The sequence below is a fragment of the Pteronotus mesoamericanus genome, unplaced genomic scaffold, assembly GCF_021234165.1.
Source record: "Pteronotus mesoamericanus isolate MK-2021 breed Mesoamerican mustached bat unplaced genomic scaffold, CSHL_Meso_final scaffold_137, whole genome shotgun sequence".
Classification (NCBI taxonomy): Eukaryota; Metazoa; Chordata; class Mammalia; order Chiroptera; family Mormoopidae; genus Pteronotus; species Pteronotus mesoamericanus.
Genome location: NW_026555306.1, coordinates 5816819 through 5840224, shown reverse-complemented (window position 1 = coordinate 5840224; position 23406 = coordinate 5816819). Strand labels below are relative to the sequence as shown.

The 23406-nt window shown below is 57.2% G+C and overlaps 1 protein-coding gene across 2 annotated transcripts; it reads right to left on the bottom strand.

The window, feature by feature from the left end:
- Positions 1 to 632: 632 nt before the first annotated feature.
- MED25 (mediator complex subunit 25) lies at positions 633 to 16986 on the bottom strand. 2 transcript variants are annotated; one of them, XM_054588735.1, is made up of 18 exons: positions 16774 to 16986; positions 16633 to 16678; positions 16340 to 16464; positions 11294 to 11392; positions 10835 to 10955; positions 10389 to 10551; positions 10136 to 10266; positions 9748 to 9835; positions 9459 to 9652; positions 8992 to 9120; positions 8503 to 8588; positions 8373 to 8430; positions 8135 to 8242; positions 6098 to 6286; positions 5666 to 5737; positions 4825 to 5043; positions 4332 to 4512; positions 633 to 2163 (listed from the first exon to the last, which is right to left on the bottom strand). In XM_054588735.1, exons 1-18 carry the CDS (start codon positions 16905 to 16907, stop codon positions 1919 to 1921), a joined length of 2388 nt encoding a protein of 795 aa, XP_054444710.1. In that variant the 5' UTR covers positions 16908 to 16986; the 3' UTR covers positions 633 to 1918. The 2 variants fall into 2 exon arrangements, with proteins under 2 accessions (XP_054444710.1, XP_054444711.1); XM_054588736.1 differs by lacking the exon at positions 633 to 2163 and adding an exon at positions 3750 to 3886 and having other exon boundaries at positions 16774 to 16963.
- Positions 16987 to 23406: the final 6420 nt, after the last annotated feature.

The following is a 23406-nucleotide window of genomic DNA, read 5'->3' as shown; positions in this document are numbered from 1 at the left end:
CCTTTAGGCGGGGCAAGCACTCTCCAAGTTCGCCACAGTCCCCATCACGCCCTACTGTCTTACACCCGTCCGCTTCACACATTTCCATCACCTGCCTGGTCCGTGAAGCCGTCTGAGTTTTCAGAAACCCCTGCCACACACGCTGCCCAGGAAACCTCGCACGTCCCCTTCAGCTTCCACCAGCGTCTCCCACTGCGGGTGTCGTTTGTGTGAGCACCACCTAGGGAGTTGCTCCAAGTCTCCAGCCTCCCTCCTTCCCTCTCTCCCCCAGACTCGACTCAACAGTTCCAGGGCAGGGATCGGAAACTCAAACACCTCCAGGAGCCAGGCGGGCCACATAAATGAGTGAACTAGCCAGGTATAAGGAAAGTCGACGGCCAGAGATATAATCAAATTGCATCTTTACTGAACTATGGTGAATGCACGGAACATAATACAAACATGTTTGGTACTGGAGTTTATATTTCAAATTCAAAGTTGAAAAAATACAAGTTGAAAAATAGATTTAATTATTAAAATTTCTTCTTTTCGTAATTCTTTTGCTCCTTCTCATTGAAGCTGGAGGGCTGACAGCATCCCTTCCGCCCCGAGGCATCTGCATCAGGCCCGGGGTGGCGCGGGGGGTGGGTGGGGTGGGTGCTTGGGAATTCAGCCTTGAATCCTGGGAGCGGTTTGATTTGATTCCGTTTTGTAACGGAAAACCGCTGTTCGCAAGCGGGGAACCTCCAAACTGGGAGATTCGGGACAACTACTGCAGCTGTAGGGCCTAGACCCTCCGGCAGAGCCACGCTGGGGACACAGCGCCCCACTGCACTGCGGCTCAGTAACTACACTTCGTCATCTGCGGGCACATGACCGACATTCACCGACAAAGGCAAGCCGGACGGTATCGGCTCATTTTCGGAGTCTGGGTGCAGAAAGCCTTTGGGGGAGCTTGGGTCTTTCACCCCACAATTTGGGTAAATACGGTCTGGGCCATGTCTTTTGTTTCTGGAAACCAACTGTAGCAAAGGAAACGGAGTCAGAGCGTTCCTTGCCCATGGCTTCCCCATTTTTGCCAGGACTGAGCAAACATGACCATACATTCAAGTAGCTGTTTGTGAATGTCCTTGAGGAAAAATAAGTGTTCAGAAGGGTCATAAGCTTGACTGACCTTTTCAGGGGAACCAAGGCGTGGCTTTTGCCTCATGTGAAACCAAGCAAGCAGATTGGTCTCAACAGTTCTGACTGTTCCCACACCATCACGTGACGCCCGGGTCACCGAGCTTCTGTGGAATACACTAGGTCAAGTTCCCCTTCCACCCGCCTGTCATTCAGGTACAGAAGCACATCGAGGACGTTCACAGTGTATTCCACTGACTTTCTCAGCACGATTCAATTCAATTGACACAACCACCTGACTTGTGTCCTCGCCAAATATCACCACCGTGGATGGCAGCGTGCTGCCTAATTCCCCTGCGACACAGATTCAGTCACCGCAACCGTCTGAGGCTGTGCTGAGAAACGCCGACCTGTCTACGTAAAGCCCTTCCATCAGTGCACACACAGTGTGTTGAGCCTGCCTTGGCCCCACAGCACAGGCTTCTTCGGCCGCGTGGAAATCCTCAACTTCACAAATAAATAAAGCTAACTGGGTGGAAATGGTTCATGCGCAGGGATAGAAAAGGCCACAACTAATGTGACTCTTTCGAGCAATCGGACTCGTAAGTCTTCTGATTTCTCGTCAACACGCCGTGCAATGCAGATGAACGCCTGTTAGGCCTCGACAGCTGTGCGTCTCCTCCGTCCAGGGCCCGCAACTCCACCACATTTCAAACTTGCCGTCTGTGGGAGGTTTTAATGCCCGGGTAACTCTTTCCATGTCATTGTGCAACTGCGTGTGGCAGCCGTGTGGTTTCTACTGGTGGCTTTCCAAACCCTACTGACACTTAAGACCCTTTTTCAGTTCATTGAGTATCGCATCTCGCGTCTGCTCTGTGTACTGGTCGAAGCTCTTACTGTGCTTTGATTCGTAATGACGTTTCAGGTTGTACTCTTTCAACACAGACATTATTTTTTTGCATATTAAACACGTAGGCATGCTCTTCACTTCCACAAAGAAATAGTCTCGTTCCCATTTTTTTCGAAACACGGGGCCCTCTCGTTCTCTCTTTGGTTGTGTCACTTTTGATAGAGACATGGGTATAAGAAAGATTTCACTTTCCTTCGCACGCTACCACAGGAACAACCACAGGGCAAGCCCGGTGGCAAAGGTGGGGGAGCCAAGAGGGAGTGGTGGGGACTGTGGCGAACTGGAGAGCACACGCCCCCTCGAAAGGGGCAGCTCCAGCCCGTTGTCGCAGGGCAGAAGGGCAGGCCCAGGATGCCAGGGCTTCTGACTTGTCAACAGAAGCCAAGAGTAAAGATTTTGTGTGTGTGCGTGTGTGAGAAAGAATCCTCCTGATTTTTACAACTAACTCATTAGAAAAAAAATACCACATAGGCTAACACAGGGAAGGCCAAACAAAACTCACCTGTAGAGTGGCCCATGGGCCACCATATTGCAACCTCTCTCCCGGGACAGGGCCTGGGACTCTAATGTTAACCAGCGTCCCAAACAATGCGCGTGCTGGTGGTCCGGATGCGGACCACGCTCTGGGCAACAGCGGCCTACAGTCTGATGACACACAGCGGACTCCGCCTCCAAGGAGCCTCCCACGCCGCCCACACCAGGGTCTACAGCCAGGCATCTCTCGGACGTCCTTCAGGTCCCTTGCCTCACTGTACCCCCAGCCTGCCTCCTGCTGGGTTTGCCATCTCAGGGACAGCCCCACTGTCCCCCTGTCCAAAGCCCCAGGAGGCAGGTCTCTGACTGGGACCTAGGCCCTCACTCTTTCCACATGCGACCCTGTCCACTCCTATGATTTCAACCACCAAACACAGACTGTCTCCTAAGGACACCTCATGAGCTCCCAACAAGCGGCAGCGGCCACCTGGGCACGCCTTGGACCATCAGCATTCACTGCTGGCTCGCAGTCACCTCACTCAGGGAAGCCCCACCATCAACCACAGCCAGGACAGGTCCTGGGGGCTGACATAAAGGCCCCCCACACCCCAGCCTCCTTCACGTGGCACGCCAGCCCCAGCCTCACCCCTCCTGCCCCCGACTCCGCCCCAGCTCCACCCCCCCACCCCTGGGCTCTCCTCTCCCCTGAGCCACCGCCCCAGCCTCCACCCTGTTAAAAGCCCCTGCTCGCACGTCCTCCTGTGGTTCCTGTGTCCCCAGGGAAGACGCCGAGCTGCTCAGTTTGCAGCCCGGGCCCTTCCCGACCTCGTGCCTGTCCATCTCTAGGCCGGCCCGCCCCCAGGCTCACCCCGCAGGTGCTGGCCCGCCCGCCCCGGGCACCCCAGCTTTCTCCTGCCCTCGCATACTTGCTTCTGCTTTCTCCACACCTGGGTGGCCTTCCTGGCCTCCCCGACTCCTGCTTCTCTTCCAAGCCCCTGCTGAGCCTGGCCGGCTCAGAGGCCACTTCCGAGCCCCCTCGGTACCCTTTCTGCCCCACGAGAGCACGTGGTCCCGTGAGCTCTGCCTGTGTGCCTCCGCCTCTCCCTGAGCCAGGCTGCCGCAGACTGCCTGGCTCGCTGCTGCCAAGGCCCCGGTGTCACCAGCCCGGGGCCCTGGGGAGGTCTGCTGGAGCGAGAACAAGGACAGAGATGTCTCCCCCTGGTCTCCTCCTGCCCAGTCCTGGGGACGTCAGTGACGGGAGCCGGGGCGCGTGTTAAAAGGAACTTTATTGGGTGCCGGGGGTTCAGATGAGATCCATGAGGATGTCGTCCTCCATGACGCTGGGCTGCAGGCCCGGCTGGGGGACCGGTCCCCGGGGACCCCCGCTCAGCAGCATCTGACCTGGGGGGCAGTGGGGAAGGGACTGCATCTCCCAGTAGCCCCTGGGGCCCTAGAGGGCCCTGGGGCTGCTTTCTCCCTCCTCCTCCGGGAGTCCAAGGCACTAAGTTGTCTGGGAAGTCCTGGGGGGACCCATCAGAGGCCCCTTCCGGCCCCATCTGGACATAAATGTGCTGTTTCCCATAAGCCGTTAGGAGCCCATCCCCCAAAATACCTCTCTAGCCCTGCGACTATGTTTCCCAGCAAACCCCAGAGGACAGGCAAGAAAGGAGCCATGGGGATCAAGAACCCCAAGGTCCTTGGTCCCCTGGCCCTCGCAGCTCCCCAAGAGCCAAGGGGCTTTTAATACCAGGACTTTATTTCCCAGGAGCCCTTGGTCTTAGGGCTCCAGCCCAGGGGCTGCTGGGACCCTCAGTCCAGACCCCTGGCCTCCCCCCGACCTCCTTACCTGGCAGTGGGGCCCGCGGGGGAAGCTGGGCAGGCCAGGACTGGGTGGGTGGCGGGTGCAGGAGCGGGGGGCCCAGCTGGGGCTGCCCCAGGCCCTGATGTGGCGGGGGCAGCAGCGCAGGGGCCCCTGGTGGCTGGAGGTGGTGGAGGGAAGCCTGTGGGGGGGGCACCCCGGTCTGGGGCTGGGGAAACAGAACGAGCGGCTCAGAGGCCCCCAGCGGGGAGGCCCCGCCCTACTGGGCAGCCTCTGGCACGGAGCCGCTCCGGGAACGGCTCAGGGAATGTCTCATCCCGTCATCTGCATGGGGTCTTTCTTCAAAGGAACCTCAGCGGAAACCCACCCAAGGGAGACACACAGCAGGGCTGGTGGGCCCGGAGCCTTTGGCGGGGCTCCCCTCCCACCCGTGGATCGAGCCAACCTCCCCGCGAGATGAAAGGTCTAGAACTGTCACCGCCCAGGACGCTGTTCCCAGCCGCCCCATCCCGCATCTCACCGGCGGTGGGTTGAGGAGGAGGCTGCGCAGCTGGGGGTTGGCCCCAGGATTCTGGGGCCGAAGGATGGGTCCAGAAGGGGATGGGCCGGGAGCCGCTCCGGGAGGGCCTTGGGCAGCGCCTGGGGGCGCCTGTGCAGCTCCCTGGGGCGGGGGCTGCCCCGCAGCTGCGGAGGCCCCCACAGCGCCCTGCGGCTGGGGCTGCGGTGGGCGGAGCTGGAGCTGGTGGGGAGAGATGGGGGTGAGGAGAACGGAGTCTCTAGACCAGGGGTCCCCAGGCCCCAAACGTGCCACACAGCAGGAGGTGAGGGGCGGGAGCAAGCGAAGCTCCATCTGTGTTTACAGCCGCCCCCTGTGGCTCACAGCCCCCGCTGAGCTCCGCCTGCTCTCAGATCAGAGGTACTTTCTCAGAGGAGTGCGATCCCTACTGTGAGCTGCGCGAGGGACCTAGGCTGTGGCTCCTTCTGAGACTCTAATGCCTGATGCTCTGAGGGGGAGCTGAGGGGGCGATGCCAGCGCCCGGGAGCAGCTGCCAATGCAGGTCACCACTGGCAGAGAGATGGGACCGCACAGGGACCACAGCAAATCAACTGCTAGCAGACCCACATCAAACCCTGCCAGGGGGGCAAGTGACAATGAAGCTGCACCTGGTGGCAGGCTATAAAGCCGTTCCCCTGACCCCGCCCCATGGTCTGGAAAAACTCCCCCACAAAACCGGTCCCCGGTGACAAAAGGGTTGGGGACCGCTGCTCTAAAAGCCCTCGGCCTCCACAGCTGGGTCAAAACAACAGTGTCCTCCGGGGCCCCCCCACCCTGGCCCTGACCCTGCTGGCCTTGTCCTCACCAGATTCTGCGAGGGCCTTGCCGGGTCCTCCAGAATGGGGCCCAGCCCGGGGGGCGCCTGCTGTGCCCCCATCTGTGCGGGAGAGAGGGAGCAGGTCAGCGGCTGGCCGTGGGTGGACCCGAGAGGACCGGAGCCCCAAAGGGGACCTGTCAGGCGCTGGGAACCTTTCCCTGGGGGGCGGGGGGGTCTGGCAAAGAAACTGCATCCCCGGGCCCCCAAGAGGAGGCCGTCTCAGACATCCCGTGAGGACACTGAAAAGGGAGAGGACGGGCGCGAGCACATGCAGGGGCGGCCTCAATGAGGGCGGCCACCTCTAGGGAAAGAAGTGCCTGGCCGTGGGGCCCCAGGGCGCCCCTGCGGGTCTGGCCATGCACACTGGGGCCCGGGGGCAGGCGCTAGGAGGGGGAGGCACAGGTCAGGGGATCCACTCACCCCGCGCTGCTGCTCCAGCTTCTGCTGCTGAACCTGCTTGTGGTTGGTGATGACCTGCCGGATGCCGTTGACGAAGCCGCTCTGGTCGTAGGGGATGAGGCCCATGAAGATCTTCTTCTTGGACGAGTACAGCAGCATGAGCACACGCACCTCGCAGGGCGCCGTGTGCGGGAAGTGCACGCAGCCCGCCTGGGGGGGGGGGGAGTGCCAGTCACGCCCTGGGTGGGGGGTGTCGGTGTCCCGCCCCACCTGGTTCTAGACGGCTCTGGAGACCCACAGTGAAGGAGCAGCAAGGTTTCTGCTGTGAAAGGGGGAGGACACTGAAGCTTTGCCTGAGGCTGCTCCAGAAACCACCTGAGAGCCTTCAAAGAGAGCTGGGGGCCCAAAGAAACAGGGCGAGGCAGGGTGGACAGGAAGCGCCCCAAACGGAAGGCTGGATCCCAGCTCTCCAATCTTGACCCCCCACCTGCCACCTGGGGAGGCTGTCCTCCTAAGGGCTGCCGGGGGCGGGGGGGGGGCGGGCTCACGGCTGAGGAGGGGGCTTCAACACAGAGCTGGTGCCTGAAGCACATGATCAATGGCGATGACCGATACCACTGACCCAGAGGATCTAAGACCTGGGTAACCACACCCTTCCTGGCCTCAGTCCCTGCCAGGGAGAACTGAGGACAGCAGCACTAACATCACAGGTTGCTATGACTACGGGATGCATCCATACACACCAGGCATCTTGCCTGGTTTGCGGGCCAGGTCCCCAGTTGGGGCACATCTCAGAGGCACCCAACTGATGTTTCTTTCCTTTATTTCTCCTTCCCTTCCCCTCTCTAAAAATAAAGGTCTTTAAATAAGTACATAAGTAAATAAGTGAGTAAATGCCTGCCTGCCCAACGTTCACTTTGGGGACACCCTCTCGGGGCAGCGGCCGCGCTGCGAGGAGGCCCCGTCTCACGCGGAGCCGCGCAGCCACTCTGCCCGCCGGGCGCAGCCCCAGCTCGCAGCCAGCCTGTGCGTGAAGCCTGTGCCTCCAGCCCACGTGAGCTTCCGGATGACCAGTCTCAGCCACCGTCCAGTGGGGCAACCCCGCAGAAGTTCCCGAGCAAGACTAGCCCAGCCGAGCCCCAGCTCCGTGAGAGAACAAAGCACTGTTTTAGGCACCTCCACCCCATCGTCTCCATGTCCCCAAAACTCTGCTGGTCGCGCGTGTGTTATTTGCAGCTGAAAGCATTCCTGACTCTCAGGATCGCTTTTCTCTGCGGAATGCTCCTGAGGGTTCCAGGAGTTAAGCCACCAAGAGGGCCCTGTCCTGGAAAAGTGCCAGGCCCACAGGACATCCTGAGTGGCAAGCCGGGTCTGTTCCTACTTAGAGGAGCCCTGCCTCAGTGTTATGAGTTGAACTGTCTTCCAAATACACGTGTTCAAGTTCTAACCCCAGCATCTGTAAATGTGACCTTACTGGGGAGCAAGATCTTTGCAGACCTAACGAGTTAAGATAAAGGCATTAGAGGGGGCCTCGTCCAGTGGCTGGTGTCCTCATAAGCAAACAGAGACCCCACAGGGAGGAGAACGCCTCATGGAGGCGCAGACACGCGGCATGGGGGGCGGGGGGCAGCAGCCGCGGGAAGAGGGAGGCAGAGACCGCAGCTTTGCTGCCCGAGGCCAGCACCGCCGGGGCTCCCGCCGCAGGAGGCCGCGCGGGTCCTCCTCGGCGCCCTCAGAGCGCACGGCCCTGCTGGCACCTGGCTGTCTGACTCCCAGTCTCCAGAGTTGTGGGGAGTAAACCACTGTTGCTCTCAGCCTCAGAAAACCAGCACTCCCGGTAAACCCAAGTCAGAGCCAACTTCTCCCCGACTGCCCTGTCACATCCGGTCGAGGCCACCACAGACAGGACTCCTTCCGGCGCACACTGTAACTATAAGGCAAGCCAGGCTCTGCAAGAGCCCACGCTCACACAGCCCCGCTGGCCATCGGCAACGGCTCCTTCGGGCCCCGGGGGACAGAGGAGGCAGCACCCCGGATCCCGCCGGGCCCGGGACTCACGAAGCCGTTGCCCATGATGCGGTAGAGGCCTTTGAGGGATTCCAGGTCCTTGTTGGTGAAGTGGAACTGGACCATCCTTGAGTTCCGGAACAAAGGGCCCAGCGTGGTCTGGGGAGACAGAGGTCAGCCAGCGTGTTGGGTGGGGAAGTGCGGAGGGCGGGCCAGAGGTGGGAGGGGCGGGGAAGGGAGGAGGGCAGAGAGGAAGGCCAGGGGTTGTGCTCCCCCGCCCGCCACTCACCAGGAGCTGCTGGGGGATGAGCTGCATGATCAGCTTCTGGGGCCACTGCTCTGTCTTCCTGGGGGCGACGCCGAGAGAGGTGTCAGGAGGAGGCAAGCCCCAGCCCGCCCCGCCCCCGACAGGGACCTACAGGTTCTCGCCGTGGTTCACATAGACCTGGCACGGCAGTGACCGTGTCAGCTTGGTGTTGGCGTCCACGGAGGCGGGTTTGGGCTTCTGAGGGGAAGAAGAGGGCATATTACAACAAGAAGGGCCCCGAGTCTCAGCCCCGCCGGCCCCTCCTGCTCGATCCTGGGAGCCCCAAAGCTCTGGATCTCCCCCAGTTTAAGTCTCAAGAGCCCTCGGCCCCTCCTCTGTACCATCAATCCCACAATCCTCTAACCTTCCACAAAGCTAAGCTCCTCCTCTTGCCCCCAACCCTCTGTCTCCCAGATGCGACCATCCCCTGGGCCTGCCTGGACCCCAAGTCTGAGACTTCTCATACCCTCACCTGCAATACAATTCTGACACCTCCTTAGTCGTGAATCTGGACTTCAATCCCGTGTTCCCTGGGACCTGGGCCCCGCCAGGTCCTGCCCTGTGAGACCCACCTGCCCGATGGCTCCTCAGGCCGACTCACCTCCTGCCACTCGAGGACTCCACTCCAGGCCAGGAGTTTGTTGGAGACCGACTGCTGCCCACCCAGGGCGGAGGCCCCCAGCTGGGCCGGGGAAGGGCCACTCGCCCCGCCTTGGGCCACCGTGCCTGCCTGCCAGACAGGAGGAAAGAGGGCGGCAAGGCGGGTCAGACTGTCTCCCAGGAGGGGCTGTGCCGAGAGAGGGGCAGGCCCGCACGGACAGGCTGAAGGCCTCTCCCCTCCGCAGGAAACCGGCCCCCCGCGAGGGAGGCGCTGTGATCCTGTCAGGTCCCAGGACTCTCAGAGCAGGAGTCCTGGGACCCGCCGAAGTCTCCACCCACCGGGAACCACTCGGCCCCCGGGTCCATCCCCCGAAGACCCAGAGCCGAAGACCCAGAGCCGTAAGACCCACGCCCCTGGCTGCCAGGGGGGAGGAACGGGGCAGCAAGCGGGGGCATGCAGACACCTACCATGGACGGGGCCCCAGGCTGTGCGGTGGGGGCCAGGCCCTGACCAGGAGCCACTGTGGAGACGAGGCTGGGCTGGGAGGCGGGAGACGGCTTGGGGGCACCAGGGGGCCCCTGGGGCAGCGAAGGGGCCTGGGCCTGGCTGAAGGGGGGACCCACGCCTGGAGCCGCTTGCTGGAGAGGGTTGATGGGCGAGACTGTGGGAGAGACCAAGGGGAGAAGTGGGGCCGGCGTGCGTGGGGAGAGGCCTGGCTGACCCCCGCCGGCCGGGTACTTGCGCCGTGGGACTCACAGCGCGGGCCCAGTCCCGCCTTCTGGCTCTTGGCGGCCTCCACGGCATTCTGAGCGGCCACCTGAGCCGCGCTCAGGTTCCCGGGGACCTGGGGATGGAGGGGGAGCCCGTGAGGACCGTGCCACAAGCCCCCCGCCCTGTTGTCACACGGGGCCGTGCCACCCACACCCCCACGAGGCGCAGGCACCCTGACTCCAATGCCACGGGAGTGCGCGACTCCCACGGCCGGGCAAGAACGTGACCCCTCAGCCCCCGCAGCCCCCGCCTCCTCCCTTATCAGCAGAGACCCCCGTCACCGCGCAAGCCCGAACGCTGAACCAGGGCTCCCCCGAGGGCCCAGGGCCCCCGCCTGCCCGCAAAGCGCGCGCCTTTCCCGGTGACATCGCACCTGGTACTGCTGGGGCACGGGCGGCAGAGGCTGCTGGGGGGCTGCTGAGAGCGCAGAGCCCGAGGCTGGAGCTGGAGGCAGGGGGACCGGCTGCTTCGGCTGGAGAGGGCCTGGGGCCGAGCTGCCCCCGACTGAGAGCCGAGGATGGACAGCCGAGCCCCGCGAAGAGGGTTTGAGGGGGAGAGAAAATCCAAGTCAGAGGGCTGCAGCCGGTGAGGACACCCCGCAGCCCCCGCCGGCGCCCGGGCCTCACCCGGCAGCACAAGCCCCCGCACCAGCACCATGTGCCGAGGGTCCTGGCTCACGTCCGCGGGCGGCTGCAGCGGCTCCAGCATGGCCGGGGGCGCGGCCTTTTCGAACAGAAGCCGCAGGGCTGGCAGCTTCCGAGGAGACACGATGGAGAAGTGGATCCCTCGCTGCAGGAGAGAGAACGGCAGTCAGGACAGGGCCGCGGCGGCCAGCCCCCAGGCCACCACACGCACACCGGCTGGGTGGCAGGGTGGGCCCTAAAACCAAATCCCCCGAGAGTCTGATGGGAATCAGAGTCAGGGGACCATGAGACCGGTATTAGCTGCCCCGGGGGATTCTGGGTTACAGTTCTTCCAGCCTGAGGGAGCAGAGCCAGCCACAAAGCCTGTGCCCCTTCTGTGACCTGGATGTCCAGCCCCGGCCCTCCTCCCCCAGACCCGGCGTCCTCACCTCCCCGATCTTCTGCACGAGACTCTCCGTCGTGCACCCAGAGTAGGTGGTGCTCTCGACGGCGGGCAGCAGGTACGGGGGTGAGTTACAGATGAGGAGGCAGACGCGGTGGGTCTGGCCGCTGCCGGGAGCAAGGGGAGCCGTGGAGCAGGCGGCAGCGAGGCCCGGAAGGGGGCCGGTCCCAGCACAGCAGGGGAGCCGGTGCTCGCCCTGCAGGGAGTCGGGAGGCCGGCAACCCCACCTGACAGCTGAGAACACCCAGGCTCTGCGGGCCCGACCCACGCACAGCCGCCCAGCAGGCAGGCGAGACGGGCGCCAGACGCCCCTGGGTCCCACCAGGGGACACCACCTGATTCCCAGCCCCAGCTCCCAGGGTGAGGCAGGAGGTGGAGTCCTGCGGCAGGCAAAGCGGGCTATGAGCCAACACGCGCCGTGAGCCCACACGCTGGGCGCACTCACATCTGCTCCCGCATCTTCTTGAAGTCGTCGAACAGCTGCAGCGCCGTGCTGAGGCCCTCCGCGATGAGGCTGCAGCTCTCGCCGCCCCCGCCCATGAACCTGCACGAGGCCAGGCCGTCAGCCTTCGGGGTCCCCACGGCACCCAGGGCTGCCACCTCCCCGGCCGCAGGCCACCCCTGAAGAACCTGCACCCACGCCATCCCCTACCCCGCCTTGGGAGGATGGGGACACTGTCGCGCTCCCTGCTCTATCTGCATGCTGGGACTGCCACAGGCCCAGAGAACGGGGGACGGGGCACGGGTGGGGGGGGCGCAGCTGTCATCTCCTGCGAGGGAGTCCCTCTGGGGAGAGGCCCCATCAGAGGACAGAGCAGGGAAAGGGCGTGGGACCCTGGGACCCTGGGCTGTGTCCCAGCCCGTGTCCCTCCTTTTGCTGGGCCATCGCAGCATCTGTAAAGCCAGCCCCGGCCTCGCCTCCCCGGCCCGTGCAGGGCCTCCTCTCCCGCCAGTGCGACGGGCCGGACTGCGCCCCCGAGAAGAGATGCGTCCGAGCCCTATCCCCGGGGCCTGAGAATGCGACTTGTTTGGAAATCGGGCCTTCGCAGAGGCGGCCAGGCCACGGTGAGGGCGTTAGGATGGGCCCTCATCCAATGTGACCCATGTCCTTATAATAAAAGGGGGACGTGGGACAGAGACGGACACACTCAGGGCAAAGACGATGTGGAGACACAGGAAAAACACCACGTGGAGACTGGAGTGACGATGCCGCCAACCAAGGCGTCTCCAGGGTCACAAGAAGCTGGAAGAGGCTGGAAGGCGCCTCCCTGAAGGCTCCAGAGGGCGCCGCGCCCTGCCCACCCCCGACCTGGGCCTCTGGGAGGCTGGCCTGCAAAACACCACGTCCTGCGGCTCTGGGCCACCGGGCGTGTGTGACCGCATTAGGGCAGCCCTCAGGGAAGGGGACCAATTGGTCTGAGCCATCACCAGGGTGTGCCTGAGGACACACAGGGTCTCAGAAACACCTGCTGGACAAGGGAGCAGAGCAGCAGCCGGGCCGACGTCACTGCGGCCAAGCTCCCCTGGGTTTTTCCCAGTTGCCGGCTTTCGCCCTCTGCTCCCAGTCCACCCTATGAGCTCAGCGACGCCGTCCCCTCAGGGCACTCAGCCCACCCCACTGCTCCCTACCGCTCCCCAGCCTCCTCTTCTGCACCATGAAGGCACTGTTTAACACAGGAATTTAAATGCTACCCAGCTGGGACAGACCAGAGTGAATGAACCAACCCCGAATCCAGGTAACTGCCAGCCTGCTGTTCTGAAAGTAGTCAGGCCTGGCCCTGGCCGGTAGCTCCGTTGCGTAGAGCATCGCCCCGATACCCCAAGATTGTGAGTTCGGTCCCTGGGCAGGGCACATAGAAGAATCAACCAGTGAGTACATCAATAAGTGGAACAACAAAGCAATGTTTCTCTCTCCCTCTCTCTAAAACAATCAATCAATACATTTTTTTAAAAAATCAAAGTAATCAAACCACTGTTTTGTGGGTCTGAGACTTGAGCCTGAAGTGTCCTGGCTGGGGCTGAGGGGAGGGAGAGGGGACAGTTCCTTCACGCACACAGGGTCTCCTGTGTGGCGGAGATGTTTTAGAACCGGACAGAGGCAGTGGCTGCGCAGGATAAATGGGCTTAAATGTCTCTGAACTGTTCACTCTAAAATGATTACTTCTGTAATATGAATTTCACCTCAAATTAAAAAGGTAATTTATGCGGGAAAGTGTGATTGATCAACCACTTTGCAATCCTACAACTTGCTCCTCATTGAGCACCGAGCATAAGCCATCTGTCACCCGCCTGGGGAGAGATACGTAACAGACATTCTGTCCAAGAAATGAGAAAAACCTGAAAACAAAAAGCAGGGGAAAAAATACAGTCGGTTGGAAAATGCATGTTCAATATCGTGAAGCTGATGATACACCCCAGTTCCAAATAAACCCCTTGACGTTACAGACACAAAGTGAAAGGAAAACGAGCGGAAAGCGGTCGGCTCTGAGCCTTACTGCTTCCTCGACCTCTGCCTCCCCCGTCTGTCCAGCCCGGTGTCACACCCTCGAACCTTCACTGCCCACTTTCACGGGCGGACATGTGCTGGAGGCCCCTGCCTGGCGCGTGTCCCCGACTCCTCAGTGCCTAGGACGATTTGCCCCACCAGTGTCGGGTGAATGAATGGGCGAATGACCAAATGAACAAATGGACTGTCACGACACCAGGAGGAAGACTCACGGGGCCCCTTCCTTCTACTTTCTTCTTTCTGACCCGAGCCACCGGGCTCAGAAGTGGGGGCGGGGCGGGGGGTCCACCTCTATTGTAAGACAGGAAATGTGACATCAGAAATGGATCTTCCCAAAGCAAGGTCGTTTCAGAAGTTACACTGCCTGCTTTGTTCCTTAAGTTCCAGACATTCCTGGGTAAGATAAGATTTCTCCAAGGGTGAGCAAAACTTGCTGACTCGCTCTGTGATCTGTTACAGACCTGCCTGGGACATCGCAGGAACCGAGCTTAGATGGTTACACAGGACTTGATAAAAACAAGGACAACCGTGAATGTGTAACAATAGCTTAAAATGTTTTACTGACTGATCGGGAGGATCCCACGGTGTGCACACAGCATACCAAGCTTTTTCAGCTGCTTAAAGATACAGTGTATGAAGAGAAGGGAAGATACTCGAGAAAGGTATTGAGACGGCATCTCCCTCTCAACTTCCTACTGCTCCTGAAAATTTTTAATAAGAGGATTTCACTGCTTTTCCCAATACACCCATCGGATGATTTGGTTTATGGGTGACTGTCTTCCCTCTAGCTGTCACTCATTCATGTCTGCAGCCAAGGTTTCCGGAGGCCTCCCGGGTGGCAGGCCCCAGCTGGATGCAGACACCTAAGGTCCTGGACCCTCACGGCCCAAGGTGCGGGGTTGTGACAGGTGAACGCCCTGGAGTGATGGGGGCAGAGGAGGGAGCAACTGGCCGCTTGCCAGATCGGGGAAGGGGCACCTAAGTTGGGCCCTGAAGCTTACGTAGGACTTTACCAGGGACAATCAGAGTATGAAATGAATTCTGGACATTCATTCATTCACTTGTTCAACAAAGTTTTCCTCCGGTCTCCTTTGTGCCGGTCCCTGTGCTGGGTGCTGGGGACTGAGGGACATCAGGCTGGCCTGGGACCTCAAAGGGCCCCCACTTAACACTATTCAAGTCTGTCTATCAGTCTATCCCCGCTGGTTTGAGCTCGGGTTGATTTTGCCCTCCCAGCCCCCATCCCGCCAGGGCACACCTGACAATGTCTGGAGACATTTTTGGTTGTCACAATCTGGGAGGGAAGTGGCTACTGACATCTGGTGGGTACAGGCCAGGGAGTCTACCGAACTACGCACAGGTCAGCATCCAGAACAAATGACCTGCACCAACGGTGCAGAGGTTGAGAAACCTGCTCTACCCTGACCACCAAGTCTAAGGGCCACAAGGGGGAACCTGGGTGGCACCTTCCCACTGAACCTTCCCTGCCCAGGTGCGCGCACACGACCTGGAACAAAGCGCGCACTCAACAAACACGCACTGAAGGAACACGCAAAGGAACAGCTGTCACAGAAGGGCGCTGTTTAACATGCTCCGGCCACAGGGCGCAGGCCCGCTCCTGGGATCCTCCCAAGTAGACAGGGACTACTGCCTTCCGTTTGCAAACCGAGACACCGAGACAAGAAGTAACAGCAAACACTCAGGGAGCACTGCAGGCATGCCAGGCACTGTTTTAAATCGTCAGCTCATTCAGTTCCCACTGTATTCCCAGGAAGTCATGGTCGCTGGGCTCCCAAAGACGCCCGCCTCCTGCTATTCACACCCCGCCTACACTGAACACGGCTGGCCTGTGTGCCAAGCAGCACGTGGCAGAGGTGATGCTGTGCATCTCCCAAGACTTGGTCATAAAAAGCCTGTGGTTTCCTCTTTCTCTTTCTCTTGCGGGTGCCCAGTGTGAGGAAAGCCAGCCGCCACGTTGGGCAGACACACTCAAGCAGCCCCATGGGGAACCCTGTGTCAAACAACCAGCAAGCCATTGAGTCCTCCAGCCGACAGCCAGAGTGTGAGCCACCCTGGAAATGAGTCCTCTGAAGACTCCATCAAACGGCTGGATGGCTGCAGCTGGGGCTCATGGTGACTGCCACCTCACGAGAGACCCTCCCTGACTCAGAGCTGTCCAGCTAATGCGCCTAAAGTCCTTACAGAAACCACATGAGATAATACGTGTGTTTTCTCAAACCACCAAGTTTTGGAGGAAACTCTTGCATACCGGTGGATTAGTAATACAGTAACTAATACAAGTGCAGATGCTCCTCAACTTACAACCATACAAACCCATCACAAGTTGAAAATGTACTTAACCTACTGAACATTGTAGCTTTGCAAAGACGATGTTTATGATGTCCCTATTGCGTTTGCATCATTGTAAAGTCAAAAAAATCTAAAGTCAGGGACCACTCGTACTATTACCACGCCCCCTTTAGAGTTGTTATATTGGGCACAGAGGGGACAGGGACTCCTGGGTACGGGACTTCTGCTGTGGCCCTGCTGTGATTTGGCCCCAGGCTGCCTGCACTTGGCAAGAACCCGCAATGGAACAAAACCCCGTCCAAAGCACAGAAAACTCCATCCTGGCCAGGCCGCGTCCCCTTTGCACTCAAGCTTCAACGTGCCCGTCGGAGACACGAAGACTGGAGTAGAGATGAGAAACAGCGAGGGAGAGTGGAGAACCACACGCCGGGTACCAAGGGGGTCCTGGAGCTCAGGGCCAGTTTAGAAGTTTTTTCTGCTTCCAAACCGAAGGGCAAAATTGCTAGGCACGCAGAACCCACCACGGAAGTGACTCGTGGACAACACCACAATCCCCCATAGCTGAAACTCTCCTTTCAGTTCCTCAGTGTGACCCCAGCCACGACCCGTTCACAGTCCATCCCATGGTCCCCCAACCCATCCCAAGCACAAAAGAAAAAAAACAAAACAACTCACTTAATGCCGTCGAGCCAGGTGACGAACTCATAGGCGCTGCTGGTGGGAGCGTGACACTGTACGTAGGACTCGGGAGCGCAGTCCACCGTGTTGAACACCACCAGGCTGTACTGGGTCCCCCCATACTGGAAGGGGAGGGCAGAGAAACTTTTTATCTGGGACCTCAGGGGAAGAGTCGCTACCAGCTCCCTCCTCCCTCGGACCCAGGATCCGGGTCCGGCCCCTCTCTCCATCCCTCGGACCCAGGGACCCCGGCCCCTCCTCCCCCAAGACTCAACAGTCCCAAGACTCACGTCTCCCCCGAAGTCCGTCTCGGCAGGAGGGCCACCATTAAAATACCTGGGAGGAACGGAGGTTATAAGTTGGGGTCAGGCAAGAGCCTGCGGAAAACTCTAGGAGGAAGGCAGAACTGGAATCGCGGAAATGGCACTCACTCGATGGCCGGGAGCAGGTAGTGCTTGCGGAGCCCCTCGAAGTAGGGTCCCAGGTTGGCCGTGCCCTCAATCACAAACACCACGTCAGCCACCAGGCCCCCGGCGCGGGCCGGGCCCTCGGACCCGGGGACCATGCCCCGCGAAGTAGACGCCACCGCGGCCACAGCCTCCGCGGGACAGGCGGAAGTGCGCCTGCGCGGCGCCTGCGCGCGTGCCGGAAGGCTTTACGCTGCTGCTGACGCCCCTGCGGCCATGATAGTGAGGGGCCCCCGGGGCCGGTGGGTTCTGTCCCCATCATCATTCTCACTCCCAGCTTGCGAGAGTCGGAAAGGCCATAGCGAACAACTTCAAGACCTCATGTGAAATAATGTATTATTGGCGAGACTGTCGAGAGCGAAAGTGTTGAAAGCGGCACCGCCAGCTGACCTGTTTGAGCGGGGCGCTTGTTCCGACTCTGGTATTAATGGGCGGATCTGGGGACCTGGTTGCTATGCAACGTGCACGCTGCCCCCCCCCCCGCCCCATCCCCGCGCCTAACAGAGAGGTTTCCAGTTCTCTCTGGAAAAGGGGGATGGGGAGTGTGAAGGGTCCAATCACTTCCTCCGAATCGGGGTAACTGGGCAACACTTTAAGGTCGCCGTCAACTCGGCAGTGCAGCTGTTTTATTTTTCCACCCCGGCTCCCCAGTGGAGGTTGCTAGGTAACACCTGATAGTTGTTTTCTGGGAGAGGGGCCAGAAACTGGCCTCGAACGTAAATGCATTCCAGGTGGATTAAAAATGTAAAGGCAACAAATGGAACCATCCATAAAAATATCTGAAGGAATAAGAAACACGCTGCATAATCCCGAAGACTTTAAAGAAGTTTCTTATCATTACAGCAAAGCCAGAAAATGTAAAATACTGATTTGTCCGCAAAAGACTCCATAAACTAAGTTGAAAAAAACGATCAACTGGGGAAGTCATCTTAACATGTGTTGACAGAAATTTACTACACAAATACATCTTACTAATCAATAAAAACTTAGGAAAATTAAAAAAAAAAATTTTAATGGAAAGGGTCCTAAGCAGGTTTTTTCACACCCACAAATTAAAATAGCAAATAAAGATCTGAAAACTGATCGTGTTCGCCAATGAAAAAGTGCTAATCGAAAGTCCAATAATATAGCCCTGGCTGGAGTGGTTCAGGGGACTGAGTGCCCGCCTCTGAACCAAACAGTCGCCAGTTCAATTCCCAGCCAGGGCACATGCCAGTGTTGCGGGCCAGAACCCCAGCTGGGGGCTCGTGAGAGGCAAACACACACTAATGTTTCTCTCTCTCTTACTCTCTTCCTTCCCCGAAATAAATAAAAATAAAGATCTTCATTTTATCAAGTCCAATAATACAGCATTTTACCTTTGTCATGTTAACTAATATTGGGAAGAGCAATCTCCATGAGGGCGGTGAAATGAGAAGGCTCAGACAGGGTCTAGTGGGGGCGTAAATCAGGACAAGTTGTTCCAATGCAGTTTGGCAATATTTGACAAAAGGGTGCATATCCTTTGCACGCCACACTATCACTGTTTTCTCACACTTCCACGATCCATTTTCTTTTTTATTTTCTTTGCTAACGCCTTTTAAATCCCCAATATCATATCATTTTATCTCTACATGCTTAAATGCCATTTCTAAAAGCTTCCCCCCCCCCACATAACCACTATGCTATTATCACCCCTAACAAAATTATTTCTTAGTTTAATCTAATACTAAGGCCATATTCAAATCTTCCCATTCTTTAAAAAATATCTTTTTTTAAAAAAAAATACAATAAAGATTAAATAAAATATATTTTTTTACAATTGCGGTGTTTGCCTCAGGAGCCAAAGAAAGACCAAACATATCTCAAATTTCTTTCAGTCTAAATGGGCTCCTTCCTTCTTTACGCCAGATTGTCTCAATTTTGAATAAAATTAGAAAGGAAAGTAAAATAAAGGAAAAATGGTCAATAGGTAAGAAGATTAAAATGGTACCTAAAATAAAAATCTGCCCTCTTAACTCTAAGGAAACTGCTATTTAAAAAAAGAAAAAGCAAGATTTTATTTATTTTTAGAGAGGAAGAAGGGAGGGAGAAAGAGAGAGAAACATCAATGTGCGAGAGATGCATCAATCGGCCGGCAACCCCGGCACGTGCCCTGACTGGCAATAGATCCAGCCACCTTTTGGTTTGCAGGCCGGCATTCAATCCACTGAGGCACACCAGCCAGGAGAGGAGGAAACTTTTATCCAGATAAGGTAAACGTACGATTGGTTGAATGAAATGATTTTTAACCATTTCCATTAATGTGCTACAAATGGTAAAATAATTAGATATTTCGAATGGGACTTCAGCTTCTGACATGATGGTGGAGATGGTCTTCAAGAGTCTCTTCCACCCCTCAAAATAAACAGAGAATCATAAATTAACAAAAAAAAAAAAAAAAGGCGGGGGGTGGGGCGGGGATGGAGTAGAACTGCCCGCGCTGTGAAGGGGCTGGGTTGGGGTTACTAAGGGCCTGAAGGCAGCCGTGCGCTGGAGCGCTGACTCTCTCCAGCTAAGCGAGGGCCTTCGCAGCGGAGTTAGTCCCAAACTGGCAATACTTCTAACAACTGCGGAGGAGTATTTTCACATCCTGCGTGATACACTCTCATGTATAACTTCACTACAAAAATCATATTTTTGTGATACTGTTAACTGAAGGATTTCATCTTCCTTTTTCTCATAGTAAAAACAACCATCTCCTTTGGTGGTTACTTGGCAACGACTACTGGACCAAACCATCCTCCAAGGTGAGGGGGGGAGCTGGAGTTTCTCTCGATTTTGCTCTAAGAAAGGGTGCTCCAGATTCCTCATGAGGTTAGCTTTGAGCAGCACACAGCTGTTCACAGTTTAGGATGGAAATTAAGACCGAAGGATGGTTGCTAGGCAACGCTTGGCACCGTCCACATTTGACTGGAGCACAGCTGTTTATCAATTTACCTACCTGATGGTTGCTAGGCAACGCCTTGGCCTGGTTACTACCGTGGAGCCGGGCTCTTCTGTAAATAACTGAAGTTAAACTGTTACCTAAAGGGTGAAAGTCCCCTTTTCGAGGACACCGAGTGGGGCTCCCTTCGGTTTGGTGTCATAAAGCCAATGAGGAGACTTTATGTATTAACAGCGCAAACTTCACTCAGCGGAGAAGCAAGTGCCCCGCTCTCAAATCCGTCCATGGCTGGCACAATCTCCTGTATCCCAAACAATTCTCCACTCTGCTCTTTCTTTTTTTATTATTGATTTTAGAGAGATATAGAAAGAAATACTGATTTGTCTAGTTTTACGGATTCATCGGTTGCTTCTTGTAAGTGCCCCGACCAGGGATTGAACCCGCAACCTTGGCGTGTGGGGCTAACACCCTAACAACTGAGGTGCCTGGCCAGGGCCTCCTCTGCGCTTTTAACCACACCCATTGGCGTCTGCAAAGGTCAGGGAACGGTCGCTCCTTTTGGGCTGCCCGGCGCTACCAGGCTGACCCCTAGGAGGCAGCAGAACCACACATCCACTTCCAACCGCAGAACCACTGTTCATGGGTAGTGCGCGGGTGGCCCTTCTTTGGGCGGTTTAGGGAAAGGCTAGGCCAGGTCCCCTGGCCTGTAAGGTTTGCACACCAAAGGAAGGTCTGGGTCCCATAGGACAGATACGGGTGGGCAGGGTGGAGCCCGTGGGACAGAAGTCGGATTGAGAGCACAGTTCTTTAGAGCCACTGGCTGAGAAGGGGACGTTTGGGGATGTTGACGACATACCCGGCAATGTTTTAGATTTCCTTCTGCGGCCATTGCTTGGGAGAGGCACCCCTCGGTAGGGGAGCAAAGCTGGCTGGTGGAGGGCAGGAAGGGGGAAGGAGACGGATGCACTCCATGTATGTAACTCAGCAGGTAACCGCACGAGGGCAACCTATGTGACTTTGTCTTTCAGGTTCCGCACAAGGAAGTTATTGAAGTCTTAGGGCTGGAGTCTGCTTGTGAGGCCTGAGGGGTGACTCGTCCGGCAGAACAGTAGCCTGAGGTCTGGCAGAGGCTCACAGGAGTACTGTGAGCCCTGGGTAGCCTCAGGGTCTGGGCCCGAGGCCTCTTTCGTCCCTGTGTGATGGACTCAAGATATTATTCCCTGTAACTCAAGGGCAGAGTTGGTAGTTGGAATGACTAAATACGGCCCCTTCCATTTGCGCCCTAACTGGTCTTGGGGTCCGTTCTCCCTCTAGATTGTTTAGATAATCCCAATACCCAGGTTGGAAGGCATGCAAGCTCAGATCAGACAGTGAGGGTAGTCCTTGGTTTCCAAAGGTCTTCAGGACTTTGGCTACTTCCCCGATGTCAGTGGTGAACCTCAGCTTACCCAGGTGGCAGAGGCTTGCTTGACAAGCAGGCTCGGGTGAGACAGGCCTGCCATTTGGACTTGGTTGAAGTGTCCCCTTTGGGGCTACCCATAATCTTAACAGGGCTATGGCGGGGGCGGGGGGCGGTGGTGCCCAGGGGAAATGGGCCTCCTGGCATACTTTAGCTAATGTTTGTTTGCTTTTAAAGATTTTATTTATTTTTAGAGAGGGAGAAGGGAAAAAGAGAGGGAGAGAAACATGGATTGGTTGCCTCTCACACACCCCCACCTAGGGAGCTGGCCCTCAACTGAGGCATGTGCCCTGACAGGGAATTGAACCCGTGACCTTTCCATTTGCAAGATGATGCCCAACCCACTGAGTCACACAAACCAGGGCTAGCTACGGTTTTTGTTTTGAATGTCTTAATAGCCCATTCTACGTTTCCCGATGACCGAGGCCTCCAAGTGGTGTGGAGAGATCATCTGATGCCTAAGACTAGAGGTGCTCTTATTAATGGCTGACAGAAAGGCTGTCCCATTATCGCTTTGTATTGATCGTCGTAAACCAAATCTTAGGATGATTTCTTTTAAATCATTGAAACCTCTAATGGTGGTTTCGGTTTGGGTGGCAAATGCCTCTACCCACCCTGAAAAGGTGTAAGTACTAGTAGGTATCTAGAATGTCCTGGAGCCTTCGGTGTCACCGTAACATCAACCTGCCAACCATCACCAGGTTGGATGCCTGACGTTGGTCTGGGTGGACATGTTTTGCAGGGGCCCTAGTGGGGTGGGTGTTAGGGTTGTTCACATAGCAGGCAGGGCTGCTTCAGCCACTTCTTGAACGAGGTCTCAGAAACTAGGGGTTCCCATTGCTTTGCACAGCCGACTGCAGCGTGTTTCCTGGCCCAAGGGAGTGCCATGGCGGACCTACCCACCAGCTCGCTGAGCTACAGTTCTTGGGCAAAGGCACTTAGGAGCCTTCCCGGCTGACCAGGCTCTTGGCATAGCCTGCCTAAGAGGTTTTCCTTGTTCTTTCGGGGAGTAGATGAGCTAGGGCCAGGGCTGGTGACCATCACGATGGGTGGAAGGGCTCTCTTGGTGGCTGCTTGGAGGGCCTCTCGGTCTGCCCCATCATTTCCTTGTCGGATTTCAGCATCTCCCCCTTTGGTGTCCTCAGCTGTGCATCACAACTACCAGTCTGGGCATTTTTAAAAAAGATTTTATTAATTTTAGAGAGAGGGGAAGGGAAGGAGAGAAACATTGATGTGCCAGAGGAACATCAATTGGTTGCCTCTTGCACGCCTCCAACCGGGGACCTGCTTGCATTCCCACAACCCAGGCATGTGTCATGATGGGGAACTGAACCAGTGATCTTCTGGTGTGATGTACAACATCCATCCCACTGAGCCACACCCGTCAGGACCCGTCTGGGCGTTTTGACAGCTTCTAAGAGGCACAGATTTTCAGTGCTCTTTTTCATGTTTATTTCCAGAGGATAACACACCGTTTCCTTTCCATACGGCCCCGTGAGTAGGTGGATTTGGCGTCAGTACATGCAAGTATATCGAAGACTTATCTTCTCCCAGTTCTAGGGCAATGGCCACAGCAATCAGTTCAGCTTTTTTGGGCGGAACTTCCTGATGGTACTGCTCTGGCTTCCATGGTCTCAGTGGGGAGCCTATGGCGTGCCCTGCCTTTCTCGCTCCGTCCTCTTATGAAGCGCCCCCATCCATAAACCAGGTAAATTCTGCTTTATCAAAAACCTCGCTTTCCGGGTCTGGCCCGCTGCGTGTATTTCTTCTGACACCTCCAGGCAGTTATGGGTTATGCGGCCTCGTTCTCCGGGAAGGGGGGTAGCAGGACTCAGAGCTTGCAGACCTTGAGGGTCACACTGGGGTTGTCTAGAAGCTTAAATTGCAACTAAAGGGTTCTCCCCAGAGACAGCCATTCCGCCCCCCTTTCTTTTATCAAGACTGAGTGATGGGGGTCAGATAGTTCGGGGTTGTCAGAAAGTTAGTTTTTCTGTCTCTTTAAGGAAGAGAGCAAAGGCTGCTACGGATCTAACGCAAGAAGGCCACCCCTTAGTTACCGAGCCTAGTGCTTTTGAGAAATATGCCGCTACCCTAGAGAGGGGACTGAGCCTTTGGGGACTCCTAGGGCTAGCCCCTCCCCTCTGGTACGCCAGGGTGGAAAGGCTTGCTCAGATGTGGTAGGGCGACGTTGGAGGTGGAGCCTTCCTAAGTAAGAATGATTAATCATTCGGGA